General features: G+C 37.0%; 1 protein-coding gene across 1 annotated transcript; it reads right to left on the bottom strand.

The window, feature by feature from the left end:
- Positions 1-2,672: 2,672 nt before the first annotated feature.
- Positions 2,673-21,298, bottom strand: LOC149178408 (uncharacterized). The gene is made up of 8 exons (XM_089422076.1): positions 21,236-21,298; positions 17,953-18,009; positions 13,593-13,695; positions 13,365-13,427; positions 12,828-12,923; positions 12,434-12,530; positions 3,098-3,258; positions 2,673-2,977 (listed from the first exon to the last, which is right to left on the bottom strand). The coding sequence occupies exons 1-7, from the start codon at positions 21,296-21,298 to the stop codon at positions 3,123-3,125; spliced, it is 615 nt and encodes a 204-aa protein (XP_089278202.1). The 3' UTR covers positions 2,673-2,977; positions 3,098-3,122.
- Between the last annotated feature and the right edge of the window lie 645 nt (positions 21,299-21,943).

Below are 21,943 nucleotides of genomic sequence, written 5' to 3'. Positions count from 1 at the left end.
TATTGGAGGACATGTTAAGGATGTACATCATGCAATAACCTAGGGAGTGGGAATAACATCTCCACCTAGTAGAATTTTCCTATGATAATATTTATCATGCTTCATTAAGAATGATCCCATTCAAATTGTTGTTTGCATAGAAGTGTAGAACACCTCTTAACTAGAGTCGTCATGAAGATAGACTAATATTGGGTCCTAATCTGCTAAGGGAAACAAACAAATCTATAAAAAAAAGTGTAGGGAAATTTAAAACATTCCCAAGACCTAGATAAATATATGTAGATAGGAATAAAACCTATGAAGAGTTATAGGTGGGAGAACACATGTATGTGAATTTTAAAGTGAAGAAGAGAACTTTAAGATGGGAGACTTGGGCAAATTTGGCTCCCCTATTATGTGCCCCTGTCTGTAACACCCCTATAAATCTTCTTTTTAAACATTTAAAATTTTTAGGAATTGAACTAGTGTTGGATTTAATGGCAATGGAAGCCATGAACAAACTTATGGGAGGTTGTAAATTATGTTATTATTATTGAATTAAAAAAATAAATTCCTTGGAAATGTTTAGGAATGAGCACTAGAGTTTATCTTAGAAATCTATGTTGGTCAAGTCCACATGATGGACTTTCATTAAACTCTCCTGAAAAATGCATAGGAGAAAATTAAAAGGAATTAAATTAACATAATGGGAGAGATATATATGTTAATCACTTAGTCTGAAAGAAATACTAAGTGGGGTGTAATAAAGCACTGTAGGATAGGAAATCATGCTTTAAATAAATATATATATATATTTTTCGAAGAAAAAAACTAAAACAAAAAGGCCTAGGTAAAAGGTTGGTAGCCCTTAAAGCAAGATGCTGCTAAAATCTGCTAGAAAGAAATCTATAAAAGAAACCACCTAGGAATGAGAGGAGTTACTTCCTAAAGGGAAAGCAGATCTTGGCTTGGGGAGAACTGCTGGTGGCAATTCATGGTCAGTGGAGTGTGCTTGGGTGCTAGATATTCCCCAAGCATATTTTAGTCATAGATTTACTACTGTTGATTTCCATGATTAAAATTTGGTTTTATTCCCTTAATTATTTTTAATTAAGAACTAACCAATGATATTTATCGAAATACTAACAAAGACGAAGCATTGTAGTTTATCTTATTGAATGTTACTAGTATATTTGGGCAACTTTAACTTGCAGACTAAGATGAAAGAGATAAATGGAATTACATCCATAATTATTGAATATACACATATTTATATCTATTGTAGGTAAGATTTGGTTAATAAAAAATTACGCCAGGATAATGGTAAGGAATGAATATTACATGTTTTGAGAAACTATGTGCACTCATGAATGGTAGAACTATTCAAGTCCAAATTTATTGGATAAATTATTGAGAAAAGGTACTATTATCTTTCATATAAAAGAGTTCTTTCGTGTATAGGTTTCCCTGGTATATTTGTGGTCCATATGGATACTATGCGTATATATAAAAAATAAAAATATATAAATAATAGAGATATACTTTTTGAAAATCTACTCGGGAATATGTTTTAGACACACATTGTTTATTAATATGAATTAGGCATTAATTAAATTTGAAGCTCTGTCGTGAAATATAACCCATTTACTCATCGTAAAATTATGATATGGATGGAGAAGGATTTTAGAAAGGAGCAAACATTTTTAATAAATCAATGTCTTGCAATTACAATTCCTAAAGCATTAGGGAAGCATGGCTATTATGTGTGCAAAATATATAGAAGGAAAAAGAGAGAAGCGATCTCACATATATATATATTTTTCTAGCCATCAAACTCGAGAATTAAGAAAATTGGACAAAGGAATCATGGAACACATTATAGTTTCGAAAAAGAAAAGAAAAAAATCTACTAATTTTTAGTGAGATCAATTACGATGGGCGTCAACCAGTGTATAATTTATAGTTTTTGTGACATTATACTTAATAGAAGTGAGTCTGAAGCCTGGGTATGAGAACAATAAAGAATTGGGAATAATAATAACTAGCATTTGCACCTAGTGTTGCAAAGGAAACGCCGTAAGGCATAGTGTGTGGAAGAATATTGAAACGTGAATAGGCTTTTGCGGGCTTTTTTGGAAGCAAGGGTCGATGAATTCGAGCTTTAATTTGAGGGAGCGATGCCTAAAACCGCTGAAATGGAATGCAAGCAGCCATAAATATGTATTGAACCTGTTTAGAGACCTTTGTTTGTTGTTGGAAAAAATTGTGGAGTTAAAGGTGAAGATAAATGAATGAATCCATGCGAACGACAACTGGGCATCCATATTGATTTGGAAAGGGCTATTTAAGAATTCATTATTCAAATGGGAAATTAAATTAATATGCGAACAACAACCAGGCAACCACATTGATTTGGAAAGGGCTATTTAAGAAACCATTATTCAAATTGAAAATCAAATTAATATGAAGATATATTGAAAACATGAATTATAATCACTAAAGTCAATTGATTTTGTAAACAAAATATGTTAAAACCCATTGACAATGAATTGGTTGTGAGGACATAAACTATCAAAATGGCATTGATCTCAAAACATCCCTTTTTAAGTTTGAAACGGGAAACACAAATAGTTGTGAGGACATGAACTATGAAAATGGTATTTGATGTTGAAACATCCTTTTTTAAGCGTGAAATGGAAAATACAAATAGTGTATTGTAACATCCTTTTTAAAGTTTGAAATGGAAAATACAAAGTGTGTTGTAACATCCTTTTTAAAGATTGAAATGGAAAACACAAAAAGTTGTGAGGAAACAAACAATGAAAACGGTATTTGATCTTGAAACATCCTTTTTCAAGTTTGACATGGAAAATACAAACAGCGAATTGTAACAAAAGAGGTTCGAGAAGGAATATAATAGTCTAAAGAACATTGTGCTTGTCATTCCATATTTGAAGTCGTACGAAAACATGGTGGAGGCAGCGAAGCAGCAATGGACCTGCAAAATTTATATTCTGTTAGAATTAGTAATATGTAAATCAGTTGCAGAAATTTATTAGTAATACTCTGCAGGTGAGTTGTGTTAAAATGAATCTGGAATGAATGGTAATGAAGTTACCTTTGCTATGGGGATCCATATATTGTTAGTGGAAGATGCATGGTGAATAACGGCATATTGAACACCATTGGAGGTCAATGCACAGCTGGAGATGCAGATTTTTTGCTTGCCAATCTACATGTAGTTGTGCAGGTATGTTATTTCTGAGCCCATGTGGCCTGCTGCAAAAGAAAGAAAAGGTTAGAATGAGATGTACAGACAATATAAAGACATTCTAGTATTTGCTTTTTTACTAATATTGATTAAAGTTTGTTGTTGTTGAAAGATATGAAAAGTATGTTATGAAAGAGAATGAGTTAAATAAATGGAGGAAACCTTTTGGTGATGTCAAAGTACGGGTTGGAGCAGATTATCTGGAGGCGGCATTGAACGGAGAATTTCTTCTGCGTGTTTTCTGCGAGCAACGTTTTTGTTGTCCTTCATTTTACTATAACGATCGAAACTGAATGCGGGGTTAATCCGGAGATCTTGTAGAGAAGGCACTCTTGAAATAGCTGTGAATGTGAGACCTTGACGTTCTATTTTTCCAATGTAAATTGTTGCTTTTGGAAGGGTCATACCTTGAGATTTATGTATGGTTAAAGCCCAAGCCATCTTCAGTGGAATTTGTGCACGACCATTTCTTTTTACTGCTGGAATAGGCAAGTGAGTGGGGTTTCTTTCATCCCAAGGAGGCCCAATGTACTTGGGGAAATCTACGACAAAAAATGTTGGAATTTGTGGTGGTGCAGTTGATTCTTTGTAAAATATGGTTACAATTTTTCCAAGGGAACCATTAACAAGACCGGCTGAAACCCAAAGGTTGGAAGTCAACATAACTTTTTCGCCATTGCATAGCAATACAATTCGCTCAAGTTGCTCATCTTCAGAGGAAAGACTGGAATATGTGTTGTCATCTTCAGCAATGGATCGTGCAATAGGAGTGTTTAGAGATTTCATCATTTGCTTATTATGGACCGTTGTTTGAGCATTTGTTGGAAATAGATGCATGGAATCATGGAATGAACATATTTCTTCTTCTGATAAATAGGAATCTGTGCGCGACATGAGTATGTTGTAGTCGTCGATTGTCGGATTTGCATCTCTAATGTTCTGGAGAATGTTCCTGAAAGTAACTTGGGCGATGTCGTCACCTTGTTGACGAAATATTGTGTCTAATGTGATGACTGTGTTGAAGGTGTTCCACAGTGCGCTTCCGTGGCTCATCCCTGCATATAGAGGTATGTCTTTGATGGGTGGTAGCTGACCGAGATCACCAACCAATATTATGGAACAACCACCGAAAGGAGTGTTTCTTTGGTGGGGAAATGCCTCGCGAAGACGTTCATCGATATGGCTGAGAAGCTTTGGCCCAATGAAGCTCATTTCATCGATTAGTATGTATCTTATATGCCTGAGTTCTTCTTGGAATTTTGCAAGAGCACTACCTTCTAACGGCATAAGATCCTTTATAGGAAGGTGCAAAGCAGAATGGATTGTCGATGCTTGTATGTTGAAGGCAGCAACCCCTGTAGGGGCAAGGAGCATGATCGGTGAAGGTCCCAGGCTTGCAAGGCCTATGAGCATATCTTTGATGCAATTAATAAGGAGGGATTTTCCCGTACCAGCAGTGCCTTGTATTATCATTCTGAGAGCGGGTAAATAATCCTTCCTAGCAAAATGATTAAGAATAATATTTAGAGCTTTTCTTTGCATTGGAGATAATGTAGTAAGGGTCGGCAGGGTATGTTGATGTGTTTGAAGAATGCGGTGGATGGAGCGGCTATTCTCAATGAATTGTATTGCATTATTTTGTAGATCCAATGGGATAGTGGTATGATTCCAGTTATGGGTGTCATCAAAGCCACGAAGACCAAGCATGTCAAGGTCGTTTATGAGAAGCTCATTTGTAGGGTGTAATTGGGAAAGTAATTCCCATTCATTTATTTCCATGGTGTCTGTTGGATTGGCTTCATTCATAGTTGAGGTATCATTTGTGACAGATTCAATATCAGATAGTGTGCGGCGTTGATGCCAAGGATTGTAGAATGGGCGAAATGCTTGCCAATTTGCGATGAATTCTGCAGCAGAATCTCCTATATCTTGTACGATACGGCGAAAAGGTTTGTATAGCATAAGTTCAACCCTGCAAAAGTCAGCGTAGCAAGGTTCTGATGTGGATGGTATGGAGGAGTAACGTGGTATGACCCGAACAATTGCTTTTGTAGGCCTTTGTTTCCATTTGTTTGTTCTGCGACGAGGATCATATGACCAGGATCTTGCCAACTCTATTAGTGATGTGGACTCTAGGGTAGAAGGGCGCTGGATATATGTATCTATGAAGTGCGTGGATGTAGTGGAGGTGGTGTCCGTTTGTGGAAGGTGCATAAGAATTTTTTGGTTTACATTTAAAGAAATGAATGGCCGACTACATAATGTTAACGGTAATTTTTGCAGCATATGGCAGGTTTCTTGTGCTCCAATGTCACGATCAACAAGGGTTTCTGCAAGAAATTTTCGGAATGCGGATGTTGCTGGGTCAGAAATGGGTGAAGCCAGGACAATTCTACGTAGCATGTCATGGAAGCTTTCAGATTTTTTTCTGCTTTGGATGCATATTTGGCGATATATTTTTGTACAGCGTGTATGGAGAGTACTGGTTGGCAGTCAACATTTGCACGCCAAATAGATAGGATGGTAGGGTTATGGCTATTGAGTCGATCGTCGTTCCGAGCAGGGGTGTATGTTTTTTGGCCATTGGAATCAATGAACAAGGCCGATTTTGGATGTAATTCCCACGGTGCTTTATAACGAAATTGGAGTGAGGATCCAGCTTTTCTTAGGCACGTGCTTTCTGAGCATTTTGTGTGACGTTCAACACAATTGACGAGCTGTTCATAGTCACTGAAAGGATTGGTTCTGAAGATTTGCGGTGTGGACAACAAGCAAGGGTCTTCGGGATTTGTCCAAGCATTTGGTTGGTTTGAATTCGAAGGAGCACGAGGGTTCCAAGCGGAAATATATTTGTCGAAGAACTGCCTTGCAATATCGACTGCTTCTGTGTCTTCCCAGTTGAGATTCTCCATATCAGGTGCATTTTCTATCCAAAGGAAACCATGGATGTGCGTAGATCCCCTATGTTTCCATTCATACCTAACAAGTATGCGTTTTTGTAAGATAATTTTGCAATAGGTAAGGAATGTTGTTTAGAGTTCTTGGAGGAAAAAAAATGTGGTAGAATGCGTACCTGTACCAGTAATCTTTTGTATTCAAGTGTTTCTCCAAGATAATCTCACGAAATGCTGTGAATCTATGGTGCATATATAATGATGTCAAATGTGGGTTAGAGATAATGTTATCATTTCTCCACTTTTGTTGTTTTCCAATATCAGTAGGAAGACATCTGGGCATGACTGCATGAAGATCAGGCCATTTTGTATCAGCTGCACTCAATGTGAAGAAGAACGTCGGGCAACCGAGTTGAGATATCATGTCCATTAGTTCATTTTTAGCTTTGTGCCAAAATGACCTTGTTCCACGCAAAGAGCTACCGAATCGCATGACTTGCTCTGCCAATTGCTCATCTGGAAATTGTTCTAATCGAATGTTCAGATCTTGAATAGATATTGGAAAGTTATCCGTGATGTTTTTTTTCACAAAAATCGATGCTGTTGCTTGACTGCGATGCCGCATCATGAGATTATATATGTAATAACGAAACCGTGGGTGGCTTCCAAATCTATTATCGTAGTAACGTATGAGATGAAGTGCATATTCATGTAACTACACAACTTTCATTCTTGGCTGATTTGGCATTGCAGCGCCTGTCAGGAAAAGGGCAGGGAAAGCCATAGAGTGTAGACCTTCTGTGTTCTATTCATTGACTGGTGACAAACCAATTGTTGGCCACTCAATTGTAGTATCAGATTGGTGGTTGTAAGCATGCAAATAATGGCGGATTTCTTGGATTTCTGTATTTGTATTGGGTATTATGGGTACGAACGATGATGTTTGGCCAGCGGATGGGTCTGTGAAATCTTCGGTGAGATCATGGGGTGGTTCAAGTGGAAGGCGAACAGTGGTTTCTATAGTATTGGAATGGTGAAGGGAGGAGGAGACATCGGTGGGGATTGCTGGTAAGGACGCCAGTGCGTTGGAATCAATACGAACATTCTTATAGTATGGGTCATTAGCCAATTTGTATTCCAATGCAGCAAGAACGCGATGTCTACTGACAATGAAATCATAAGCCTTATGGTCATTACTATGACACGTGACAATTAGGATGTCCAAGTGCTCAACACGTCGTGGCAACATGTTTGCGATTTTTGTTATGTCTTGAGGAAAACAAATTGTGTGGCCACTGTATTTATACTGGCCACCACGTGCATGTGTTACTTGCAGTATAGGATTAACCCTAGCAATGAGCATTTCTTCTATTTGTGAAAGAGACGTAAGGGCAGCTGGTTGAGGGCCAGGGTCCATGTTGTTTGATAATGAGAAGCGATGACCCTTTGTTTCAGAGGCGCATCTGGAGTAGCAATACATGTGGTTGGAATTGCAGATATGTATTCCAGGATATGATTCAAGACAAATAGAGCATGGGCATTTAGGTGGAAGTTTATCAAGCTTTGAACGGAAATCTCGATGTGCTTGATCAGTATAAACATTGCTGAAAGCATGTGCAAAGGAGGGGTTAGGGCAATGAGGGATGGATGTATTTGTTTGAGAGGTTTGCTGAGAAGATAAAGAGTCTGATAATTGCAAGGGAGGATTGTTTTCAGGGTGGGCCGTTTCAGACGAGGAAGGTTGGTCACCCTTTTGTTTTTTGTGTTTTTGACATTCTATGATGTTTTTTTTTGCTTGGTAAAGCTCACGGCGCCGTGCATTTATTCGTTCTTTATTTGTTGCATAGTATCTTCGAGCACGTTCATTATTAGAAGAAGAAGCCATTCGCAAAATTTATGGTACCTATAAGCAAGGGAGGGGAAAAGAAGAATGTTATTTGGAGACAACAACCATGTTATTGTATGAAAGCGAAAGAACGGTAAAAAATGCAAGCGAAAGAGAAAGAAGGGGAAAAAAATCTAAGTTCTGAATAGTGCCATGTGAATTTTTTTATTTGAGAAATGTTTTTGAAATAACATATTAGTATTTTTTCTGCATACATGTAGGTAGTTTCATGTGTAAAGCTGATAAAAGGAAAAAAAATGTGATTTTGTCTACTAACATAATGCTAGATACAATGGAGAACAAATATTTATTTCAATGGTATATAAGAAAATTTCATAAGAAGACATGCAACAATATATCTTGTAAAGTTGTATTTATAAAATTGGACAATAGGAATTGCCAAAAAGCAAGGAACACATTCTGCAATATTTATCTACAATGTCGAGATGCTCTGAATTTCTCGAAGGATGTTTTTGCATTCTGTCGTGAAATGCAGTTTTTCTTCTTTTATGATAACGCATTTCAATCGTGGGACTTCTTTAAAAGTTTCTGTCTTCACTGATAGTGTGAAGATATGATCTGTCCATAGAGCTCTAGAGACAATTTCCTTGATTAGTTCTGGATCTGAAGATAATAGATAGAAGTCTTTGGCATTATTTCCAAGAATTGTAGAGCCCGCGTCTTCGAAAGCAACAGTTGAAGCCAATTCACCAGTGTGATCTTGTATGTCGATTTTCAATAGGTATCTGTAATCACAGTCGCTTACTTCAGCGTTGCATTTTGGACAGAACCACACCCCTGTATTTTGTGGAATAAGTTTTTTCATGCATTTTTTCCCACCAACAATCGATGGGCAAGAAATGTAGTAAAAACTATCCATACCAATTTTTGTTATTGTGCCCTTTAATTGGAAAAATGTTGGTTTCTCTAAGGAATCCATACTGTAAATGTCAGCAATTGTTATTTTTTGTTGTTGGTGGCAAAAAGGAGAGCTTGTTGTCAAAGATGTAGAAGCAGCAGTCGAGACTTCTTTTTTAAACCACGACTTTAGCGCATGGGCCTCTTCAATGTCAGGATCTACAAGAACAATGGATCTCGTTGTAGTGCCGATATTTTTTCCATTAAATTCCCCAACACGTGCAGATTTGATTGCAATGATGGGGTTATTTCCTGTAGCACATAGGGAGGAGATTTCCTGTGAAACGGCATGAAAATTATCTCCCCAAAAGATTGCATCTATGCTATACCCTGACATGTCTCGAAGCTGTACTGTTTGTTTATTGACTTCAGAGCCATCTTTTCTACGTATAGTGCATACACTGGAAATGTCTGTGACAACACCAAGAATATCAACAATGGAGTTGACGTTTGTTGTTCTGATATCATCAATTGATTTTATACTGAATCGCACTGTTGGATTATGTTTTTTTTCACTGACAACATGTTCTATGGTAGATGTTGCATTCAACAAAATTTCCCAGTCATTGTTCAAGTGGTTGTATTGCTTATTAGCCATTTTCACATTCCCTTTAGAAACAATGTAGACATTTCCATTTTGGATTTTGTCGAAAAAAAAATCTGCAACATTGTTGAAACATGTAATATGTATTTCTCCACCCTCTGTATCGAACAGGTCAAAACCAAACACTTTACTGGGTCCGTATTGATTCTGAAACTGTCGAAGAGCTGTTTTCCTTTGGACGTATCCTTTTATGCACCAGTTTGAGTGGTAAGGGTTTAACGATTTGATGGGAATTTGAACCGGTTGAACGGACGGGGTTGGAGTAGTTGGAAGAGGGCAGTGCCTTTTTGATGGAGGACGTGGATCCGATGAGGATGGAGAGTTTTCATCAGATGTGATGGGGACACTCATAGTTTTTGGATTGCCAATTAAGGGTGCATATGAAGCAGATATTTCAAAGTCTACTAGCTTTATAGACCTACATGACAAATGAGAGTCAAAGGAATAACTATTAGAAGCGGTTGTGTTATAAGTAAAAAAACGTTAAATTTGAAATAAGAAATTTATAACAAACTTACGTTGAAGGACCAATAGCTGAGGTAGTCCAACTTTTAACATTTATAATAGAACCCTTTTGTAGCAAGCCTGTTGCTACGAGATCATTGAAATCTTTTGGAAGCATGATGTGTTTCTTATGTGTTCCGTCTGAAATTGCAGTACGATATCGTGGAGTTGAATTTGGCATTGATTGTATTGGCTCAAGTTCAGCAATTTGTAGGTATGGTTGAATATGAGTTGATCCAGATAACATTGAGGAAATTGCATTTTCAGTGAGGTTTGATGTCATTTTCTGGTACAAAACAAAACACAAAAATGTTGAAAGAAGCATGTTCAGTTTTTTTCTAAATGAGTGGGCATCTAAGCTTGTAAACATAATGAAGAAAAATATTTATTACAACAACTTTTATACGTTCATTTTTTTTTAAGCATACTTCCACGAAGTGCAGAGGAAGGAGAGGGAGAAACAAATGAAATAGAAGGTTTGGGGGTAACTCTAGTATCATCTGGTTGCTGATTTGATTGCCCAAAAATCATGGTGTTTTGAACGACAGAGGTCAAGAAAAGCCATACCAGCAGGCGAAGTGTAAGCCCTGGAAGGGACAATGTAGCCATATGAGGTACACCAACATCTCCCCTAGAGGAAAAGGGAGCAGGATTCCCCCAAGGGGAAATCCTTGATTGGTGGACTCCATTTTGTCAAATTGAGACCAATGAGGGAGCAGTGATGTTATTCCGATTTGAATATATTGTATGACACTTTGACACAACTTGCTTATTCAATTTTTAAGAGACGAGAAAAATCTAAGGACGATTGTAGTCGCCTTCGATTTGGGTAACTCTAGTATCATCTGGTTGCTGAGGTGATTGCTCAAGAATCACGGTGTTTTGAACGGCAGAGGTCGAGAAAAAGCATATTGGCAGGCCAATTGCAAGCCCTGGAAGGGTCAATGTAGCCATATGAGGTGCACCAACATCTCCCCTAGAGGAAAAGGGAGCAGGATTCCTCCATGGGGAAATCCTTGATTGGTGGACTCCATTTTCCTACCCTAAGACCAACGAGGGAATAGTGAGGTTATTCCGATTTAAATAAATTTTATGACACTTTGACACAATTTGCTTTTTCATTTTTTAAGAGTCGAGAAAAAGCTAAAGATGACTCTAGTCGCCTTCGATTTTTAACGAGCCTGAAGTGACAAGTGCTCAGATGGTCCAGGTTATTCCGATTTAAATAAATTTTATGACACTTGGACACAATTTGCTTTTTCAGTTTTTAAGAGTCGAGAAAAAGCTAAAGATGACTCTAGTCGCCTTCGATTTTTAACGAGCTTGAAGTGACAAGTGCTCAGATGGTCCTTTTCTTTTAAGGAGTCCGAAAAGGAACGAAAGTGACTACTCTGGATATCTAGACAGGGGGATTACCAAACCAATCGCAAAACTGCAGAATACTTTTTATGGTACGGCAGTCAATCTTCCCGAATGCTATGTTCAGTGCATTGCGATCGATAGGGCGGCAGACACGGCTTCCTAAGGATAAAGGATATAGCCTACTATGGTCTCCCAATATATACTCGACGGCACTTGGGAGCACAAGTCCGTACTGGCACTTGTCATTTCAAAGAGGAGGAATCACCAAACCTACGATGAAAGTGATAGTTACCAGGCTTTACGATGCCGGAACACGTCTCTAGCCTAGACTTCTAAATGGTGTGCGTTAGGTTCCAAAGCGTTTTTATGTTTACTGAAATGTATTTTACAGTTGATCTTTCTTAAGAAGTTTGCCTTTAAGGTTGATCGTGTGATGTACATAAACAATTCCTAAATATGCAATCTAAGATGATAAACAATCGTTTACTTTCTTTTTTGCAGTGAAAATCCTAGCTACTAAGGAAAGAGAAGTGAAACTGTTTGAACATAGAGCAGAGAGCACACGCAAAGTCCTAAATCAATCTCCTCATGCATTCTAAATGTAAATGTACATGCATGTATTTCTTTTCCGCTTTCTTAATGTGTGGATGACAAAAAAAATGCCAAGTGGAATATAATATCAATACAGGGATATGACTATTCAAGAATTCTGACAGACATAAGCAAAGCTATTGAAGTTTGTATCTAAGATTTTCCAGAGTTTGTTCACTAGAAACAAGACAGGCATGATGGCACCACTTTGCATTAGTTTAACAGAAAGGAATAAAGTTTAAATTATCAAGAAAGCATATATATAACTAAATCATTTCAATTAGGAAATAATTTTGAATCAAATCTATAAGACTCTGTAGCTGCTCAGTGGCCAATGTACAATTGATGGAAAAGGATTTTCTATCATGGTCCATGGATGAAATAGAAATGAAGCAAAAATTCAGAAAGGAGATTAAGGTTGTTACCGGAGACGAAGAAACACAGGAAACGTCCAGAAAATGTCCTTCAATGCTGAAAGTTGAATGGCCCAGTGAGAAAATACGGTAGGCAAAGGCAAAGTATCTGTATTTAACATTACTGTGTGAGTAACCAACATAAGCTGCACAGTGCTATGCAAATTAATAGTCTTTGCGGGAAGAAAACCCAACATAATCCACACAAAGGAATAAAGTTTAAATTATCAAGAAAGCATATATATAACTGAATCATTTCAATTGGGAAATAATTTTGAATGAAATTTATAAGACTCTATAGTTGCTCAGTGGCTAATGTACAATTGATGGAAGAGGATTTTGTATCATGGTCCATGGATGAAATAGAAATGAAGCAAAAACTCGGAAAGGAGATGAAGGTTGTTACCGGAGATGAAGCAATACAGAAAACGCCCAGAAATGTCCCTCAATGCTGAAAGTTGAATTGCCCAGTGACAAAACAGAGTAGGCCAAGGCAAAGTATCTGTATTTAACATTGTTGTGTGAGTAACCAACATAAGCTGCACAGTGCTATGCAAATTAATAGTCTTTGCGGGAAGAAAACCCAACATAATCCACACAATCTAATCCTCAAGAGGAAGGTTTTGCAGGAATTTAAAGGTTTTCTTATGTTATAAAATCCTAGGCAAATGTGGGTGCCCCAGCAAATAAAAATGTATACCATAATACCCACTTACTATTAAGCATTGTCTCCAAAGGAACTTGAACAATATGATAAAAGATTCGTCTTTTACTTCTATAATATACATAATGTTAAATACATGAAAAACACTTTCTGCTTTCAAGTAAGACTCTATAGTTGCTCAGCGGCTAATGTACAATTGATGGAAGATGCTTTTCTATCATGGTCCATGGATGAAATAGAAATGAAGCAAAAACTCGGAAAGGAGATTAAGGTTGTTACCAGAGATGAAGCAATACAGAGAACGTCCAGAAATGTCCTTCAACGCTGAAAGTTGAACAGCAACTACAAATTAGTTAATATCATATTTAGCTTGCAACTGCTTGACACATAGTAAAAAATGGATATTGTCAGATAAAGGTAGGGAGAAACAACTGCAAATTCAATAACAGAACAGAGATTAAACTACATGCAGGATGATCCGAGAACAAGTAGTAAAGAAAAAATTACCACCACTTTCTCCAAGGTGCGTAGATATCGAATTCAGCTGTGCCCTGTTCTCATAAAGGCACTTAATAGCTTGCCTCGATCTTACAATTTCTTTTGCCAAATTCTGCCCAAGAAAATATTGACTCATTAAAGATAAAAGCAAAGCCTGTATAATGATATTTCTACTTTAAAAGAACAAACATTTTGCCTAATAAAAAACCTGGGAAAAGAAGATCTGAAATAAAAGTAACCCTCAACACAAAAATTTCATCAATACAATAGGCACCAAATCCTAGTTCATCACATAGCAGAATTCAACTTGCTTAGACACATCTGCTGTTAGTTCTTTAGAAAGAAGTTCGTTTGCTGCCCTTGCTCCCCTGAGGACTTAGGACACACACTACTAAGGAACAAAATTTGTTTCCATTTGAAAGGAATTTTGATTTTGATTTTGAGCTAGCAAAGCTCATGGCTCAAGCCTCATATGCAATACCATGCTCATTAGGCAAGCCATATTCTCACCGTACCTTAGGAGGTCCACACAAAGATATCTTCATGCTTATACTTGTTCCACAAGGGATAAAGCTCTTCAATCCCCTAAGAGGGCGAATGATTACTCCACTAATGCCATGAAAATTTATTTTCACCAATAATTCTTAACAATAACGTGCATAGTACAGCATAATACATTTTTCCTTCTGCAAAGTGCAGAGACTTGAATCTTAGAAACATGTAAATATTACCAAAACAAGAATAAGGGGAAGACAAATGATAACAAAATCTGAAGACTAATATATCTCCTTCCAGGCAAATATCTAGTTATTAGAGGCATACCTCATATGACATGTCAATAGTGCCTTGGTTACTATATGATTAAATGTAAATGAAAAAACTCTGAACGTGTTAGATGCTGAAATTTAGAGAAATTTGTCAATGTCTTTTGATGTTACATTCATAATTTAAAGTGATTACACAAAACTTTTGGCAATTTACTTTGAGGAGCAATGAACGAAAATTTTTGTTTATGGATAGAACAACACATGATTACAAGAAGATCACAAAGAAGCAGAGATCGTTAAATCTGAAGCCCTGCAAACAATACACAACTATCTGCGTATTACATGAATGCCAGAAAATATCGCGTTGTAACAACTTTAGAGTCCACTCTCCTAAACAGAGGCAAATACACAAGATAGAGCAACATGTCATTACATAAGAACTGTTAACAGCAGCTTGGCTATATGTGAGAACTGCCAACAAAATGGAAAGTGTTGGCATTAATCCAGGGAGCTGGTAAGATCATGATTCAGATTTGTGTGAGGTGAATCAGGTGGACAGGCTGGAATGAACAAACAAAAAAGACCACTATTGACATTGTCTGGAATTTCATTCTCTCGAGTCTCAATAACCTTGGATGGATCTTTCAGTTCTTGGAGACCTAGCATCCCAGTTGGCAAGTTGTAAAAGTATGGTTGAGGATATTGATTTCGGATTAACTACATACAACTAAGAGGCAACTATATTTCTACAATATGTATGTTTTGGGTTGATTATTATGGTTTGGCAATTATGTAGGAAGGAAAATGGGTTGTCTATTTGTTATTTCTTTTGAGATGCTTGTAACTATTACTTATATTGAACGGATAATATAATGTTCTTTTTGTCTCCTAAAATGTGCTTGGCTGTATGAATTGGTCCCAAAAAGACCTTACCAGGTCTTACTTGAGCATGGCAAAGAGTTAGTCCTAAATGGTCTGAACAGCAAGCCTCAATTTTTTTTTAAATTACCAATCATATTGAAATACCACAAGAGAAATCATGAAGATTATATAGCCAAAATGACCCCTTATTAAAATTGCCAATAGTGGAGCGTTTACCTGGAGTTCTTTGGTGAAAAAATAAAAACTATGAACAGGAAAAATCATATTAAAGATTTATCTGGCATAATCTTAGCAAATGTTTTTACAGACAAATTCAGTGCATGTGTCATTTTAATACGGATTTTGTTCAGATCAGATACAACTTACAATGATGAGCTTTTTATCTACCCCTAATTTTCTCATAAATTTCTGAGACCAAGAATTGCAGAATCTGCCAGTTCTCTGCTGAGCTATTCTCAAACTAAACATAATATTTCTCAGCTGCAATATCATCTATACAAAAAAAAAGAAAAAAAAAGTATTCGACCAAAACCTAACATCGCACTTGGTTACAAAATTTGCTTCTCTATAATAGAGCTTATCTGTAGCCATAGCCATATTTGTCCTCTGGTCACTAAAGAGTAGCCATATTATCCCTTGTTCATTCTGACCTATATGTTGACATGTGTAGACAAGCTTGATCTCCATGTTGCAGTGGTACTAACTGAATATGCCAAAGGAGGAAAATGTACATTTTTTTCACTCAAAGAAAGTGAGATGCGGATAGTTTGCTGGTGGCACTGGGTCGGGTACTTACATGCGAACCTCTTCATGGTGATATCTCACAGAATCAGCAGGAGAGGACTCTTGATTTTCTCATAAATTTCTGAGACCAAGAATTGCAGAATCTGCTAGTTCTCTACTGAGCTATTCTCAAACTAAACATAATATTTCTTGGCTGCAATATCATCTATACAAAAAAAAAGAAAAAAGAAGTATTCCACCAAAACCTAACATCGCACTTGGTTACAAAATTTGCTTCTCTATAATAGAGCTTATCTGTAGCCATAGCCATATTTGTCCTCTGGTCACTAAAGAGTAGCCATATTATCCCTTTTTCATTCTGACCTATATGCCGACATGTGTAGACAAGCTTGACCTCCATCTTGCAGTGGTACTAACTGAATATGCCAAAGGAGGAAAATGTATTTTTTTCACTCAAAGAAAGTCAGATGCGGATAGTTTGCTGGTGGCACTGGGTCGGGTACTTACATGCGAACCTCTTCATGGTGATATCTCACAGAATCAGTAGGAGAGGACTCTTGCTGGCTTTCGTGAGGGGTGTTTTAATGTGCTGATTGCTACTGATGTCACTGCATCTGGTGCTAGGAATTTTTCTCAGGCTTTATATTACCAGAGCCGCCGTAATTTTCTTCAGTTTACTTGTTCCTAATAAGATAGATGAAAATTTGGAGCCCAGGTTTGGAGCCTAACCTTGGTATGGCCTCTTTTATGGACATGATATAAATTTTGTACGCATGTAGCATCCTTCTACGTGTATTTTTGCTAATTCGACATAAATCTCCCATTTCTTGTCACAAAAATAGGTGGTGTTATAGTCCATTAACAATGGTTCAAAGGTTGAATCATGTCAAGTGTGTATGTTGACGGAGGGCAGGAAGAGCCAAAGTGGATGCAACATTCACTAGGCTTTGTAATTTGTATATGGATAAGTCCCTGAATCTATGTTAAGTTTGCAACTTAAAGCATGACCAAAAGCAGCACATTGGTGGTGTTATATTCCATTAACAATGATTCAAAGGTTGAATCATGTCAAGTGTGTATGTTGACGGAGGGCAGGAAGAGCCAAAGTGGATGCAACATTCACTAGGCTTTGTAATTTGTATATGGATAAGTCCCTGAATCTATGTTAAGTTTGCAACTTAAAGCATGACCAAAAGCAGCACATTGGTAGAATTAAAGCTATTTTGCCACAATAGTTGCAGGGCACAAAAGCCTCTAAAGACACCAATGCAATGATTTTGAATCAGGTTTGATTTGGACATGGAAGGCTCCATTAAAGATATCCTTGTAAGGAGCTATGTTTGAAGCTCTCAACAGGCTTGATCTGTTTGGCCCCCTCCTCTTGTGAACAGCACTGTTGGATCCATTGAGCGGAGGCAATTTGAAGAGTGCCCAAGGACCCAGGTCACTTCGACTGCCATGAACAAAATTATAAATGGATGCCGTACTCATTAGGCATTGTCTATGGGCAGACCCTAACCCTATAGGCAAATCTATAGTTTCCTATTTCATGAATCATACAGCATTATCCACAATCATAACTCAAACAGAATAAGTCATTCCCATCATAAAATTCACATCTCTATTGAATATCATGCTTCTCAAAATGCAGTTGCTGTATTCGGAGAGTCTGACAGTAAAGCCAAATGCTTGTTATGCAGTATGCCACTATAAATTAAAATGGAATACATGTCTCCAATTATTTAAAAAAATAATTCTATTAAATATTATAAGATATACTTCACTTATAGGACATATCCAAAGTCAGTACGGGTAAAAATATCCTAAGCTAATAGCATTTAGGTAGGAAGCATAGTCATCTCATGAAAGCAAGACATACAAAACACATCACTAACTGGAACAAGTGCCTCTGTCCATTCATGTGCGTGTACATATGGATGTATAATACACAAAGTTATAAATATATAAATAAGAACCTGAGTGCGGAGTTTGAATTCTGCAGCAAGGTCTTCTAATGGGATGCACTTATGCTTCTGCATTGTCCACAAAAGAGTTGTCAGATGGGATCAAAGTATAAGAAGAAAAAGTTATGAAATTCAAATCTCTTCTATGCCCTAACTAAACATTGATATAACAGAAATCCAATGTTGTAATCAATATGTTCATTCAATTGCAGGACTATGCATTGCCAAGCTAGATTAGCAAGGCTGCAAGGTTTCCCTGTGTAAGACAAGCTGGGTCAGAAACATCAAGTTTCAATGATACAGTAGATACTTGTGTCCCTCAAAAGAACTTGGCAAATGTGGGTCAATTGCATAGAAAAGCAATTTTATGATTAACCTCTTTAATTATTATTTGGACTATGGAGAAGAGGTTTCAATCAGATAATAGTTTCAGAGGTATTTCATCACTCAAAGCGAGTCCCTAGTTATTGATTAATTTCCCATGTTACTAAATTCAAAAATTATAGAAAATAATGGAATTAGCAAGATCCTTCACTTATAAGACATATCTAAAGTCATAGTAAAAGTAACAAAGTAGCCTATAAGGGTACTGAGCCTATAAGCTCTTAATACAAGTCCATGTCTGTTTCACATCTACGACCTAAGAGATCCATGAACAACCAAACAAAAACTGAAAGTAGTCCAAAAAATCGCAATCCTTTCTTTGACAGTTCAACATTGAAGAACCAAACAGAAGACTTCAAATACAGTAGGAAATTCTGGACATAAACCTCCCCAACACCTGTTTCTGTTGTCCAAACCTGGATGATCATATTTGGGATTCCATTGTTATCGGTGATAATGATGTGAAGTAAATATCATTCAGAGAAAATAAACAGTGATATCTTGCGATCTATACCAGTGCCCATCAATATATTCTCTAATTATCTATTGGGGTTCTAATGTGTATTTAAATGATGGTCATTAATCATTGATAATAAATCCGAGGAGTCATTGAACATGTACCCTAATTCTGGGTTCTGACGTGTAATTAAATGATGGTCATTAATCATTGATAATGAATCCGAGGAGTCATTGAACATGTACCCTAATTCTGGATTCTGATGTGTAATTAAATGATGGTGATTAATCATTGATAATAAATCCGAGGAATCATTGAACATGTACCCTAATTCTGCATAACCTAGTTGCAGGATTATTTCATGTATTAGTTGGCCTGCACACAAATATGTATAAAACCATATGACATAAAAGAAGCCCTCTGCTAAAATAGATTCAGTGAAGGTTACTCCCTATAGCAAACCAATATTGGATAACTTGAGTCCGGAAGGGAGTTTGACATGCACTTTACACAGTTTAGCAAACCAATATTGGATAACTTTGTGTCTGAAAGGGAGTTTGACATGCACTTTACACAGTTTCTTCCCAAGGAGAAAGTAAAATAAAGGATGATACCAATGGGATCATGGTTCAGCAGTGAGATCGTTGGTGTGTTGGCCAGCCACCAAGATTCAATACTTTGAGAGGCACACATAAGTTGTTGGAGATTTGAGGTTATTTAAAAAAAACAATAAGCCCACCTACAAAATTTGCTTCTCTATAATAGAGCTTATCTGTAGCCATAGCCATATTTGTCCTCTGGTCACTAAAGAGTAGCCATATTATCCCTTGTTCATTCTGACCTATATGCTGACATGTGTAGACAAGCTTGATCTCCATGTTGCAGTGGTACTAACTGAATATGCCAAAGGAGGAAAATGTATTTTTTTCACTCAAAGAAAGTCAGATGCGGATAGTTTGCTGGTGGCACTGGGTCGGGTACTTACATGCGAACCTCTTCATGGTGATATCTCACAGAATCAGCAGGAGAGGACTCTTGCTGGCTTTCGTGAGGGGTGTTTTAATGTGCTGATTGCTACTGATGTCACTGCATCTGGTGCTAGGAATTTTTCTCAGGCTTTATATTACCAGAGCTGCTGTAATTTTCTTCAGTTTACTTGTTCCTAATAAGCTAGATGAGAATTTGGAGCCCAGGTTTGGAGCCTAACCTTGGTATGGCCTCTTTTATGGACAGGATATAAATTTTGTACGCATGTAGCATCCTTCTACGTGTATTTTTGCTAATTCGACATAAATCTCCCATTTCTTGTAACAAAAATAGGTGGTGTTATATTCCATTAACAATGATTCAAAGGTTGAATCATGTCAAGTGTGTATGTTGACGGAGGGCAGGAAGAGCCAAAGTGGATGCAACATTCAATAGGCTTTGTAATTTGTATATGGATAATTCCCTGAATCTATGTTAAGTTTGCAACTTAAAGCATGACCAAAAGCAGCACATTGGTGGTGTTATATTCCATTAACAATGATTCAAAGGTTGAATCATGTCAAGTGTGTATGTTGACGGAGGGCAGGAAGAGCCAAAGTGGATGCAACATTCACTAGGCTTTGTAATTTGCATATGGATAAGTCCCCGAATCTATGTTAAGTTTGCAACTTAAAGCATGACCAAAAGCAGCACATTGGTAGAATTAAAGCTATTTTGCCACAATAGTTACAGGGCACAAAAGCCTCTAAAGACACCAATGCAATGATTTTGAATCAGGTTTGAATTGGACATGGAAGACTCCATTAAAGATATCCTTGTAAGGAGCTATGTTTGAAGCTCTCAACAGGCTTGATCTGTTTGGCCCCCTCCTCTTGTGAACAGCACTGTTGGATCCATTGAGCGGAGGCAATTTGAAGAGTGCCCAAGGACCCAGGTCACTTCGACTGCCATGAACAAAATTATAAATGGATGTCATACTCATTAGGCATTGTCTACGGGCAGACCCTAACCCTATAGGCAAATCTATAGTTTCCTATTTCATGAATCATACAGCATTATCCACAGTCATAACTCAAACAGAATAAGTCATTCCCATCATAAAATTCACATCTCTATTGAATATCATGCTTCTCAAAATGCAGTTGTTGTATTCGGAGAGTCTGACAGTAAAGCCAAATGCTTGTTATGCAGTATGCCACTATAAATTAAAATGGAATACATGTCTCCAATTATTTAAAAAAATAATTCTATTAAATATTATAAGATATACTTCACTTATAGGACATATCCAAAGTCAGTACGGGTAAAAATATCCTAAGCTAATAGCATTTAGGTAGGAAGCATAGTCATCTCATGAAAGCAAGACATACAAAACACATCACTAACTGGAACAAGTGCCTCTGTCCATTCATGTGCGTGTACATATGGATGTATAATACACAAAGTTATAAATATATAAATAAGAACCTGAGTGCGGAGTTTGAATTCTGCAGCAAGGTCTTCTAATGGGATGCACTTATGCTTCTGCATTGTCCACAAAAGAGTTGTCAGATGGGATCAAAGTATAAGAAGAAAAAGTTATGAAATTCAAATCTCTTCTATGCCCTAACTAAACATTGATATAACAACAATCCAATGTTGTAATCAATATGTTCATTCAATTGCAGGACTATGCATTGCCAAGCTAGATTAGCAAGGCTACAAGGTTTCCCTGTGTAAGACAAGCTAGGTCAGAAACATCAAGTTTCAATGATACAGTAGATACTTGTGTCCCTCAAAAGAACTTGGCAAATGTGGGTCAATTGCATAGAAAAGCAATTTTATGATTAACCTCTTTAATTATTATTTGGACTATGGAGAAGAGGTTTCAATCAGATAATAGTTTCAGAGGTATTTCATCACTCAAAGCGAGTCCCTAGTTATCGATTAATTTCCCATGTTACTACATTCAAAAATTATAGAAAATAATGGAATTAGCAAGATCCTTCACTTATAAGACATATCTAAAGTCATAGTAAAAGTAACAAAGTAGCCTATAAGGGTACTGAGCCTATAAGCTCTTAATACAAGTCCATGTCTGTTTCACATCTACGACCTAAGAGATCCATGAACAATCAAACAAAAACTGAAAGTAGTCCAAAAAATCGCAATCCTTTCTTTGACAGTTCAACATTG

Source organism: Pinus tabuliformis, chromosome 4_1 (genome assembly GCF_031772625.1).
Source record: "Pinus tabuliformis cultivar Carrire ecotype Pingquan chromosome 4_1, CPIR1, whole genome shotgun sequence".
Lineage (NCBI taxonomy): Eukaryota > Viridiplantae > Streptophyta > Pinopsida > Pinales > Pinaceae > Pinus > Pinus tabuliformis.
Note: the sequence above shows the minus strand (reverse complement) of the source record. Positions and strands in the feature narration are given on the sequence as shown.